The sequence below is a fragment of the Enhydra lutris genome, unplaced genomic scaffold, assembly GCF_002288905.1.
Source record: "Enhydra lutris kenyoni isolate GAN:26980312 unplaced genomic scaffold, ASM228890v2 scaffoldscaffold22, whole genome shotgun sequence".
NCBI classification, from domain to species: Eukaryota; Metazoa; Chordata; class Mammalia; order Carnivora; family Mustelidae; genus Enhydra; species Enhydra lutris.
Genome location: NW_019154106.1, coordinates 43,256,598 through 43,270,400, shown reverse-complemented (window position 1 = coordinate 43,270,400; position 13,803 = coordinate 43,256,598). Strand labels below are relative to the sequence as shown.

At 37.7% G+C, this 13,803-nt stretch overlaps 1 protein-coding gene across 5 annotated transcripts in view; it reads right to left on the bottom strand.

The window, feature by feature from the left end:
- Positions 1–13,803, bottom strand: part of LOC111149639 (SRY-box 6) — a 655,543-nt gene that overhangs the window by 127,641 nt on the left and 514,099 nt on the right. For all 5 annotated transcript variants that reach the window (XM_022506831.1, XM_022506832.1, XM_022506833.1 and 2 more), the window contains 2 exons: positions 6,769–6,918; positions 1,071–1,254 (listed from right to left, as the gene is read on the bottom strand). In XM_022506831.1, the coding sequence (XP_022362539.1) occupies positions 1,071–1,254; positions 6,769–6,918 (334 nt within the window). The remainder of the gene's footprint in view (positions 1–1,070; positions 1,255–6,768; positions 6,919–13,803) is intronic.

Below are 13,803 nucleotides of genomic sequence, written 5' to 3'. Positions count from 1 at the left end.
AAGTGTTTCAGGCTCCAGGACTCAATAAGGCAAGGAAGGTAATGCGGTGAAGAAACATAATTCTAAGCCCCCAATCCCTTGTTATCTCTGTGTCTCATATGAAAATTAAGAGGCTTAGTAACAACATGCTAATACTTATTTGGCACTCTGCTGCTGACAAATGCTTTCACCTTTATTGTTTCATTCCACATGTATGTGTAAATGTGTTGGTATTGGTTCAGTCTAGTTTTTTTTTAGATTGTATGCCTTTGAGGTGCCAGACACTGTGTTGGGCATTTTATATGCATTTTCCTCCCTGAATTCTCATAACAAACTATGAGCTAGGTAATAATATTCCCCTCTAAGAGATTAGGAAACTGAGTTCAAAAATATTAAGTAACTTTCCCAGGGTCACATAACAAGTAAGTGTAGGCTCTGAGTCCAAGTCTGTCTGATGCCAAAACCCATGTTTTCCCTCTATCCTTCTCACTGGGCTATGAGTGTCCCTGGAGATACTTGGCAATATATCAGAGAGTGTTAGAAGCCTGAGGATCATTCTGACATATCTTATCAGATATCAATTTTATTTCATATTATGTCATTGAAGTGTGTGTGTCATTCACATTTGTTTTAATGCAAAAGTAATATGGGATAAGACGCAAAATTCACATACATTTTAAAAAGAAAATATAAAACTTCAAAGAAACTTTGGACTTTTGGCAGGCAGCTTGGAAGCCAGGTCCCTTTAGGCCCTTGGAGGGTTCATGATCACTCTTGTCTGCCTAGAGTTACTTCGGGCAAAGCATTAACCAAGCACAGAAATCCCCAAGTCTCTGATTTGCTGTATCTAACTGCGGCCTCTAAAGAACCCATCCCAAAGGATTTATACTATGACCTTTTCCAAAAGTTCTAATCACCCAAGATACCAAGAGGGGTCACGTTTCAGTAGAAAGGATTTTACTTTTACTTTTTCTTTTTTTCCCCCTTGGACTAAGGACCACTTTGGAAACAGGCATCAGTCATCCCTGAACAGGTTTGCTTTCTTTTACCTAATTCAGAAATCTCTTCATGTTGTTGACCTTTTCATTTACCTAAAGAGGATCCTCTTCCCAAGCTTCCTCCGATGGGGCTGGGGATGCTGCTTTTGTTAGGCAGATTAATGGGGCTGGTTTTGCTGGCTGGGAAGAGGCTCTGGGTGGGAGATGTTGGGGACTTCACAGGTTCCGCTGTCTTGGGTCGGGAAGAGAGATTTAGCGGCTGTGCTGCTGCTTCATCCTACAAGAGTTTAACATAAATAATTATTAAAAAAAAAAAAAAGACAAATGAAGCACATTATCACTTAGTAAGCCACAGTTATTTTACACCTCAGAGACAATGCCACATTCTCCTACAATAATAACAAAAGAAGCTAATTATCTACCTCCTTGAAGATTCATCGGAAGGAAACCTCATTAATTTCCCTGTGTTATGCTTCTATTTACATTAACTGTGTAGTTGGATCATTCTTTTTGCCAAATTAAAATCTGAATTAGCTCACATTACAGCTTAATTTCCTAATGTGTTTTCAAGGATCTAAATTAACCTAGGGCATTTACAAAGAATTATTTAAAATTTCAGCGGCTCTGTAGTGCTTTTGTGTTATTCTCTCTGAAAAGTTCCTGCAACTATAAATAGGCTCTGCAGCTAATTTTTTAATATATATTTTAAATCAAACAATTGCAAGTACTTTAAAAATGGAAACACAGGCTTCTTCTGCTCTCCTGGGCCTCTGCCCAGGGAGCCACATGCCACAGCATGGTTTCTATGTGGCTTTCTGGGTGTGGACACCCCTCATGGTCTAAATTCTGGTCTCTATTCAGGTTTAAAATTAATTTTTGCAAAGAGCAAGTACACATTATAATTATGTTTTACATCCCATGCTATATGTAATTTATTTTTCATGTCTAAAGTGATGTCTCTTTATATTCTTTGCTACGTATATTTACAGAATGTCTATTTTAAGATGCCTGTCCTTCTATACTGGGCACAGTATTCAAGTATCTGACTTGTAACTCTAGTGTAACCAGGAGCTTGAAAGCTAAACTCCTTGCCTTTGTCTCGTTCATCCTGTAGTTAAAGACATATAACAACATGTCCATTGTTTTAGAAACTTAGTTGTAATATAAACATACTCATTTAAATGTTCAATTTTAAGATCTATATTATTGTGTTCTACAGTAAAATTGTCAGCAAATGTTAACTTCTGTTTTGCTTCTGAGAAGGCACAGAGAATTTTATTAATGTCACTTTTTAAAACACAATAGAGCTTGGAAACAGAACATTCTCCCCTTTGGGAAGAGAGCCTGATCCTAGCTAATCTCTAAGTTCTCCCCTAGTACCATGGTCATTTAAGGGAGGACAGAAAGAGATTCCAGAAAAGGCTACTCAGGAGGAAGATTAGAGAGAGAACATAGAAACAACATGGACAGAGAAGCCAGTATATACACCAAGCACTGTGCTAGATATTTTCACGTATATTAGTTCATTTAACTATAAGTCTGTAAGTTTATGAGGTTGGGCAGTATTATTCTAAATTCACAAAGGAGGAAGGGTCAGAGTGACAAAATCATTGTTCAGAGTCATATATGGAAGGACAACATTTGAACTCTAGTTTACTGGACTCCAAATCCCAGGTCCCTTTTCTATTAAACTATCAAAGAAAATAAGTCATTTGATAACGTAGTGAATTTTTTTTTTGTCTTGGTGGGAAATAGATAATCTGGCATATCTCTGTTGCAATGTGCATTTATCTTTATATCTAGACATAGGATGGAGTCTTAGGAAACACGACTGCATCATTATGCATGTAAAAAATGTCTTGTGTGCTTGATTACAATTTACTTCTCTTTACTCTTCACTCAAAGAATATTTAGACTAATTAGTTCCTTTACTTCTATCTAAATAATAGTGACTTCTAGGCTAGGTATCTAGTTTTCTCCATGTTTGTTTTATTTGGGGTTCACTGAGCTTCTTAGGTATCTGAGTTCAGACTGTTCTTCAAAGTTGGAAAATTTTCATCCATTACTTCTTCAAATATATTTTTTCTATTCCTTCCTTTTCCTTCTGGGGTTCTGGGCGCACACATTGGGCCAGTTGATGTTTCACAGCACTGACAGTCTTCTTTCTATATATTTCATTTAGGATAGTTTCATCATTCTGTCATCAAGTTCACTAATCTTTCCTTCTCTGATGTCTAATCCACTCAGTACTAGTCCAGTACAATTTTCATCTCAAAAACTATAATTCTCGGGTGCCTGGATGGCTCAGTTGGTTAAGCGTCTGCTTAGGCTCAGGTCATGATCCCAGAGTCCTGGGATCGAGCCCTACATTGGGCTCCCTGCTCAGTGGAAAGCCTGCTTCTCCCTCTCCCTCTGCCAGTCCCCCTACTAGTGCTCTCTCTCTGTCAAATAAATTAATTAAAAACAAAAACAAAGACAAAAACAAACAAATACCATATTTCTCATCTCCCAGACATTCCATGGATGTGTTCTACGTCCTACCTTATAATGCTCATGTTTTCTTCTATCTTCTTAAACATATAAAGCTTATAACATCTATTTTTCCCAGCTTTGAATATACCCTGATTATTTATTTTTATAATTCAATGATTGCCACTTCTGCCAACAATGCTGCTGGGCATGAATGGGAAGCATCTACCAACTCCCAATCAAGTAAATTCTTTTTCACCATGGCAGGCCCAATATTGGTTCTCATAGCATGCCCTAGCCTGACAGAAATTCCATGGGTGTTTTCTAGGAGCAAGATTTGCCTATCTCTTCATTTGGCTATAGCTCAGTGACTCTGTAGTAGTTGTCTTAACTACTGTCTTAACTACTAACTCTATCATCTGTGCCATTTTGGGATCTGTTTCTATTGATTGATTTCTCTCCCTATTATTATTCATATTTTTTTGCTTTTATAAAAGCCTGGTAATTATTGAATGGATGCTACACACTATGAATTTTACATTGCTAGATGTTGGAGTTCATGTTCATGAATTCTTTCAAATCTTTGAGGACTTTGTTCTGAGACATAGAAAAGTTTGGCCCTTTCTAGGCTTGCTTTTAAGTTTGTGTGGTAGGTTCAGAGAAGCCACTAATCTAGGGATAATTTGGCCTCATTACTGAGGTATCACCCTTTGGGCAATACTACTTGATACCCCTTATGTCAGAGGATCTTTCCACTCTGGCTAATGGGAACACAAATCATTCTCAGTCATTTGTGAATCTTGCAGGTGCTTTGCCTGCTACATCTGGTATTTTCCTCATTCCTCAGAGAGTTTCCTCATATGCATATGCCGATCCATACTCAGCTAAATACAGGGGAATCTCCTACAGATTTTCAGTATTCTCTCGGTGAGCAGCTCTCTCCTCCTTGGTACTCTACCTCACAAATTCTGCCTACCTTGGTATCCCAAAACTCTGAACTCTATGTCTCTACTCAGAGAGCCTGCCATTTTCCATGTGGGTACCCGTCTTTGCACTATGACCTAGAAACTACCTTTAGACAGTAAGCTGGAATAACTGTAGTATTTGCCTCACTTGTGTCTCTTCTCTCAGGAATCACTGTCCTCTAATCGTATTGCAAATGTCTGAGAATCATTGTTTTATATATTTTGTCCTGTGTTTCAGTTGCTTAAGCTGGAGGCAAACTCTGATCCTCCATTACAGCTGAAAATGGAACTCCTCTAGGTATTTAATTAGGCTCTCTTTTGTTATACAAATGGATAGTTCACTTACAACCGCCATCACCAGCACCACCATCATCTTCATCAGATCATCATCATCACAATCATCACTACACTTACATTTATGGAATACTCACTATATGCTAGAGGGTTTAAGGCCCATAATATTAACTCTCATTTTTCAGAGCAGAAAACTAAGGCTGAAAGAAGTAACTTGCCCAAAGTGACACAGATGGTAAAAGTGGTAGAACTAAAATTTGAACCAAAAAAATTCTGATTTCTGATGTTGATAATTATAGCAGATAAAAATTCCGAGTGAAAGAAGGTGTATAAGACCATCTGTGTTTAATTTTGCTACCTTCAACAAAAGGTGCCCTATGTCATGTGGTCATGTTATATACAGAGGGAAAGCAATGATTATAGACAGAATTATATTTTAGTGACCATAATCCATTCAATTGCCAATTCATGAGATTATTCTCAGAACTTCTTCAGTAATAGGTAGAATCTACTTTTTTTAAATTGAAAAAATTTGCTTCATGCCCTGACCTATATATTTTTACCCACACATATAATAAACAATATAGTAAGCATAAAGAATGTTTCCTTTGTTATTAACATAAAATATAGTCAAGTCAAATTATATAGAGAACTCCCTAAGAATTTGCATGTGGTGGAGTGAGTAATAAAACTCAGTTGGCCCACAAAGCTGGAATGGTAAAAGCAGATGTAAACTTGAATTTAACCAGGGAACATTTTACTCATCCAGTAAAGGCTTGGTTTGGTGCAGTTCCATTTGGCCAACTCACTTACAAAATGACTTTTTCATGTTAAAATATCTAATACCCAATATCTGAAGTAAAAAATGTTTGATATGTTCATATTCTAACAACTATAATTAAACAAAGTGCTTTGGTTTTAGTTGTAGTGTTCTGCCTCTTATTCACAAACAGAAATTCTTGGAACACAAAAGAGACAGCCTGTTTCCATAAGTAATGTTACCTTATTAAATGTAAGCTGCCTATTGTCATACCTCAATATTTCTAACAACAAAGCATAAATATTCATCTATTTCTCTGGAGAATTTAAAGCATGGGTTTAATTCCTATCTGCACATTATAGAAAATAAAATAATTTCAGTGGTTTTGTAGCATTTGATGCTGTTTTGTTGGCCTTAGATGTTTCCCTTGCGAAAATTTAATAATTGCAAAGTTTCTCCAAATGTAGTACTTTGGGTACATTATTGTAATGTATTATTGTAATACCTCTGTGCTTATCATATGCCTCTAAGTAGATAAGTCAATGATACAAAGCAATTGTTTCTCTGAACTATATTATAAAAACCAACCAGTACCACCTATAGGTACCAGCTGCAGCACAAAGTTGGAGCATATCATCCATTTTCCTCTGTCGCCAAATACTGCCCAGGTGCCACGTTTTAAGACACCGAGAATTAGTGAGGAAAGGCCTCTATCACTGTCCCAGCCATAACCTGGGAGAGCCTGTTTATCCTCTCAACCACAAGGCATCAAAGAATGAATAGATAATGATACCACTCATTCCTCAGAGCCACATTAACTATTCCTGAAGGAGAGACCTTTATCAACAAACTATATGAAGTTCAGCCATAGATTCTTTTCCGTCCCCCTTTTCTTAAATCTAAAGTTTTGAGAACCTCCTTTCCTGATACTATAAGTTGGCTCCCACCTGTTTAAGGAATTTTGAGAGAAAGTGTCACAAGTCTATGACAAAGACTGGCAATAAAACCATGGCCATTCATGCCAGTGAACATTAAAAAATAAAAGCCAGAATCCAAAGGGGAAAAACTCCTGAGAAGTGAGTTTGCAGATTTAGGTAAAGATCTCACAATATGGCACTATTGTTATCAAAAGGGAAACACCTGTTTCTCAGTGCTCAATCATGAAATTTACCATAATGAGGAGCATTTGGGGTTCCTTTATGCTGCTATGCTTCCTGCTGTTCATTCCCATCCCAGTCTCATTCACTACTTTTCTTGTGAAGCTGTTTTCCAAACTGTTTTCACAATCCTGCAAAGCAAGTACCTTAACTTGAGTTACAGGGCTGGTCCCTCTCTTTTCATTTTTTATCCCGGTAGGTGAGACTGCCCCTGCTGTGTTTGGTGGCTGTGGAGCCGATGGCATCTTTGCTCCAGGTGACACCTGCATGCTGGCCAGCTGAGCTGCATAGAGCTGCTGCAAAACAGGGAAGACAAACGTTATCTTTTTAAATGCAGCTGAAATTGAGTTTCACGAAACAAAAAGTGGAAAATCAAAACAAAACAAAACAAAAAAACTTACCGTATTGTTAGATAACTATTTCTCTGACAGCCTTGCAATTTCTCTTTCACTACTTTTTTAAAGAGGAAATAAGAGAGACCAAATAATATAAAGAAAGAGTACTAGCATGAGAGCCATCGTCCTGTTCCTGGTCCTTCTGGCAATCACTTTATGGACCTGAAGAAAGAGTTTGGTTGCTCTAGAACTCCGTTTCTTCGGTACAAAAAGGAATTTGACTAAATGGTTTCTATGATTCTTTCTAGTGCCTAAAATTGTTATAAAAAGTTCTTCAAATATCAGTATGTCCATCCATGTAATTTTAATATTCATGAACTAAGTAACTAATCTGAACTTTCCTAGGGATTCCTGGAAGAACATTGTTCTTATTCAATACTGACCAAGCCCCTCTGGGGATGCTGATCCTTCTGGATGATAAGAATGCTGCCCTAAAGATCCCAGAGGCCCAACAGCAGTCACTGTTTCCTCGAGGTCTTATTTCTCAGCAGCATATAACATAATCCTCAAGAGAATATGGCCAGATTATAGACCAAAAAATGAAATGAAATGAAATGAAATGAAACGAAATAAAATAAAGCTTCTTTTTCCAACACAGGATGTTAAATCCCTAACTGTTGATTAATAGCTTTTGGGTGAAACTGGTAATAAATGAATGTGTTAACCTGCTATGGTTAACCAGAATTCTGATACCTCAGTCCTCACAGTATTCAATGCTTGGAAACTCCATTCAAATATTTTCTTTTCTTCTTATAATCAAGATTAAGCCATTACCTTGATAGTCATATTTCTAGCATAATAAATAGAAAGCTTCCTAGTTCATCAACCACAGAGAAAATAGCTCAAACTTTGCTATATTAGTAAGGGGGGGAAAAAAAACAGGTGGTTTGTGTGTAATTTCCAGCATTACTATCATTCAGATGGACAAATAAAAAAAATTACAGTAATCAAAAACAGACCTTTCAGCACATGTAATTAAATGAAAGCTTAATAAAGAATAATTTGCAAGAGCCAGATGTGCTTATGTCATGATTGTTGCTTTCTTTGGAACAATTTTTCTAATATAACAAGCCTCTAAAGAAATTAAAGTTTCATAATTCTGTATGTGCAATGACTCAGTGGCAAGAAAAATTCACAAGTAAGAGTCAGTCAAACTGCTAGAACTTAGGGGGAGAAAAGGCTGCCTTTTCTGTTTCCTTTTTACTGTGCGGTATCCTTTTCCTTTGAAATGCAGCCAGGTGTCTTCAAAGGGGGCGGGGGCAAGTGAAGTTTCTGAAATTTTTCTGCTTGGATAAAGCCACTGAAGAAAAGTTTTCTACTGAATGGAGTGAAGACGGTTGAGAGCTGAGAAAGTGTCCACCACACAGTATCCGGCATCATGACCAATATGCCCTCCTACTGAGTATTAAAGAGTCATGGAATCTTAGAGAGGCGAGAGTCCTTACGTATCATTTATGCCTTCATTTTCCCTCTATAATTCACAAGATCAGAAGAAAGTCAATTTTACTCAATGTTGACTTCCCAGGGAACTTCAACTAGTGAAAAAAACAACAACAACACAGAAAAACAAACCCTCAGGAACAAATCTATTTTTTAGAAAGCTGACTAAATTCAGATAACCTTCATATTGAACAATATAGACGTTTCTTGCTTTTTAGAAATACTGTAAATTGCTTCCTCTAAAGCTTTGATAACCATTTATTTCATATCGCTTTCTGGTGGTTTGTACCTAAGAGGAAAGACCCCAGAAGTGCCGAGACTCCTCAGAATTCCTTGTGAGCTGTGATCACTGACCGTGCGTGGCAAGAAGCAGCATAGCCACATGCCATGAATTTACAGAGCTGGGTCAGCTGGACAGTAAGATACCAGATAAGATTGAGTAGAATAAGCCTTGAAATAAAAACCAGAAAACAGAGCCCAATATAAAGATAGAAGGCGCTCATGAAAGTAAAAATTGTCACATCCTGTCTAACAAAATATATAATTTTAGATGTAAGTACCATGCTTTTCAGACTGAAGACTTCAGATCTGACCTAGATAAAAAAGAATGCCATTCACTGAATAGGAGCAGGTTTACCAAACGATTTCACAAGACACCTCATCTTCTAAGCTAATGTTAATTGAAGATGTTCTATATGCAAGTCTCTGTGTTAGAAGCTGGGGAGGATTCAAAGTCTTGCAACAAGCACATGGTTTTGGAGAAGATGTAAGATATAGACCCTGAACATCCGATGTGCACCTTTTTTGTGCCACTTACCACTTTTTTTTAAACCTGTGTTTAGTTGTGCACACACGTCTTATCATGTTGGATAGACTGTCAGCTGACTGAAGTCACCATCCACCTGATTATTGCTGAATGCGTAGCAGCAAAAATAGTGCCTTGCACATGAAAGATAACCAATCAATGTTTTCACGATTAACATACTATATAAAATCACTGGCTGTTAGGAAGGACAGATATTCTCTACGAATGAGGCAACAGAAGCGGTATGTGATGATATTTGTCGTATATAACAACTAATTTTATGCTGCTGAGTTAAAAAAAAAAAAAAAAAAGGAAAATAAGCCCAGCCTAGATTAAATTATGCTGTTTCGCCAGAAATTATTCTTTTGAAGTCATTTGTTAAAATGTTAACTAGAAAGTTTTTCAATAACTGTTAACTTCAGTCACCTGTCTCAAACTTTTCTGACACAAATTCTGCTGTTGAGCAGCAACTGTGGGGTAGTACCGATTTTGCTTCTCAGTCTAATTAGTTATGAACTTTAAGTTTCTCTAAATGTTGCTGTATCCTTTTTTGGAAGAACACAAAATATGAGTTATTCAAATAAATAGCCTTAGTTCAAAAACTCCTTTGTGGGCTAATGGTTTGGGAAAAAGAAAGGTTAAACTCTAATTAACTATGGCATAAGAGTTTACAAAAGTGTCATTCCAGATAGGATTCGGAGATCACAGTCCACAGTCACAGTGATATAATGATGAATATTCATTTCCAAACACAGTTGAGGTTTACAAAACCAACAATGTAGTAAAGCTTATAACAGGCTTAGCCAGAGTCTCATAAACATGTAAACTTTGGTGAAGACTGTTCTGTTACTGTAAATATAGATTTTTTTCCATTTCAATTTTGAAAAATGTTCAGTGGTTGTTTGGGATATTATTTCTTTATCCAAGATATATAAAAGACATACAGTGCATACATGTAAAAAATGAGCCTAGCTAAATATTTTTTTTCGAAATCATAAAATCACTCATATTTTATGGGAGCATTTTAAGAAATGCTTTTACCATTTTATGGCTAAAAATATTCCACCTGTATTACTATTAGTTTAGGTTTAATAAAGTAGCCAGTATTAAGAGTTTTGGTACGTTGAAAAATGCCATACTTAGCCCCAAAACTGAAGGAGTCTTCCTAGATTATTTAGTCTAGTCTCACCTCCTCATTCCGCTGATGGACGGAGGACTACAAAAGAGAAGTACCACATCAAGACAGCATAACTAATTAGCACTGGTATTAGAAGGACACTCATTCAACATCACCATTTAAAGTAGAAATGACTGTATGATGAACCAACCATTACACCTTGCAGGCACATTCCAACATTGATGAATCTGTTCCATGGTCAATCTTTATCAAACGCTTACCATTAACTAAACATTATGCTAAAAACCGGAGGTGCAACAACAAGCAACTCTGAAATAGTCCCTGCCTTAACGGAGCTAAAAAGAAAAACTGATATTAACTAAATGCTTAGACAATAATTATGAATTATGGTTAGGTATGGTTAGGTGCTAAGAAAGAAAAATACAGAATGTCAAAAGATGATGGGACAAAGGTATGTAACACAGTCTGGAGAATCAAAATAGCTTCTCTAAGGAAGTAATACTTTAAGTAAGAATTATCCAGATGGAAAGGTTATAAAGAACATTCCAGAAAAAAGAACACTGATTATTATGGCTCTGAGGTAGAAAAGTAGATAAGATTTCAAAAAACCAAAAAAAGGGCTAATGTGGCAAGACTATTAAGTGAGGGTGGAGTGGCATGAGAAGAGTCTAGAGAGGGGTACAGTCTTATAGGTCATATTGGTCATTTTAGACTTTAGACTCAAAAAAGAAGTTATCCAGAAAAAGCAGTAAACCAAACCAAGATACAAAGAATACAAATATACAAGATACAAAGAATCTTTCCTATGCTTTACCACTAACTCACTGACCAATCTTTTAAATACATTAGATTAAGAAAGTCCTATGAAGGGGCACCTGGGTGGCTCAGTGGGTTAAAGCCTCTGCCTTCAGTGCAGGTCATGATCCCAGGGTCCTGGGATCGAGCCCTGCATCGGGCTCTCTGCTCAGCACCCACCTACCCCCCACCCTCTCTGCCTGCCTCTCTGCCTACTTGTGATCTCTGTCAAGTAAATAAATAAAATCTTAAAAAAAAAAAACCACAAAACCCTATCTTGCATTTGGATCCTAGTGATACTTTAATAACTAGGCCTACTTACATTCAACACAAAACGATACGTCTACCCAACTCAGCCTTATGGTGAAATTCTTGAGTGTCTTAGAGTATATACACTAGACTATGGTCAGGACCTAAAAAATATATTGTGTCAGAGTCACTTTATAACACCATTGCACTTGAGAAGAGAGGCTTGCTTTACCCCCAGTACAGCCAAATTCGTGTCAAATTATAATGAGTGGTGTCACGGTGTACCTACTATTTAACATAATGTGAAATATGCAGGTGTACACATATACACCTGCTTACAGTGATAAAATCATGTAAGATCTCCAGTGGAGAGCTCCATAGACAAAAAGGTGCAAGGCCCATATTCTCATAATCACACGATTTTCACATAACCACATAATCACTCACCCAGCCATCCAATCATCACTCCCATTCATTCATGGGTTCATTCAACAAGCATGCACTGTGCATTAACTCGGTCAGGTTCTATGTCAGGCATTTTAAATTTATTATTTTATTTAGTTTTCAAAATAATCATATAAAATGGGAATTATTATCTATTTTAGAGTCAGTCTCACTTTAAAGCCCATGTGCTTTAAATAAGCTATATGGTGAATAATAATGAAACCCATTTCCTGTTCCTAGCCACCAGACAAGAATCATTGTCCAAGGAGAAGAGAGATTCTGATGTTGCTGCTGTTCCAAGTTCTCAAATAGCAAACTATATTACCAGATGTCTTGCAGCGACTTTCTCTCAAATGGCACTTCACAGTCCTCAAATACGGAAAGAGTTAATGGTACCACCAGCCACCTTGAAGAAGCAAGGGGCACAATTTTGATCTAAACAACGCCCTTCTCCAGCCAATCTCCGAGCCCTAAGAGAAGACACTCGAAATACCCTAGTGACACATATCTGATAGACTGATAAACTAAAAAGAACTATGCAGGGCGTAGGTAGAAACAGGAGAACTTGATAAACATGGAAATTGTCAGGGGCTTTAAACTGGCACCAGTATGCTCCAGTATATGGAAACCAACAGTAAAAAAGCAGGCACAGCGTCACACACTAGATTCTCTTTGGAGTAAATTCTCTTGTGTTTTGTCATTTCAATCAGAAAGGGCATTTTAAAGTGGCCTGTTGAAATCTGGCCTAGAGAGAAAGAAAAACACTTTCCCTCAAATACAACTAGCCTATTGGTGGATAACGAAGTAAGGAAGGGAAGGGAAAATGCTGTTCTGTAAAAACAGATTCAACAGGCTTTCATGAAAGCTTTCAACCCCGACCCTTACATTTACCCCACCTGCTTAGCCCCATATGATATCTGGGAACCCCAGCCCCCTAGCCCTGGTTAACTCAGATTCTGTTCTTGTGCACCACACACTACTGGGGGTGGACGAAGGGGGCGGGCAATTGGAGAAGTTGGAAGAAACAAGCCGGGTGGGTGAGAGGCATCTTTAAGCTAATGTCAGTATTTACTTGATTGATGCTACCTAACACTAGGCCCCAAGCCTTGCTCAGTTCTCCAGGGACATCCTGGGTTTTGTGACCTTCTCAAAACAATGCTGATGACCATTCCTCTGCCTACCAAGCAAGGCATGCTATAAAGCTGGACAAGTTCAGCTGTGAGGCTGTGAGAGGGTGGAACGGAGACAGGGGTAATTAAGCAGCATGATTTAGTGCTTGGTCAGCACAGGGAAGAAAATATGTCAGTAACAAGTCATTACAGACTGGGTGGGGGGGGGTCTGGGGGAGGGCAGAGAAAGCTTAAAAATAATTTGAAAGAGATCACAAATACTTTTACTTCTCATAAACCTCCAATGTCAACAAAACGATCCAGGAAATATAGCTGTGGTTTTTATGGAAGGAAAGAACTGAAGTCCTTGTTTTTCAGCATAGAAGGTACTTGTTTAGCTATACCCCTAATACTTGACACCAAAGAAAACTGGCTGTCAGGATAGGAGATGAAAAGGAAGAGGGGAAGATCTACCACTCCCACCCCTCACATATGGGGTTAATTTCCAAGTCAGCCTCTTTGGTTCTCCTGCCATATTCTTTCTTTTCCTATTAACCCCACTTGTTTGTCATGATCCTACTCATCTTTTAAGTCTCAAGTCAAAAATCACTTTCCCTTAAAGCCTTATCTGATCCCTGCCAATTTTGTGCTCCCACCATATCTCTTCTACTCCCGCGTACTCTGTGGAATCTCTCTCTCTCTCTCTTTTTTTTTCATGTCTTGATCTCCCAGCAGATCCCAAGCTGTTTAATGGAAGGACTCAGTCTTATTTAAGTCCTTAGCACCTAATATCATGCTGACATTTA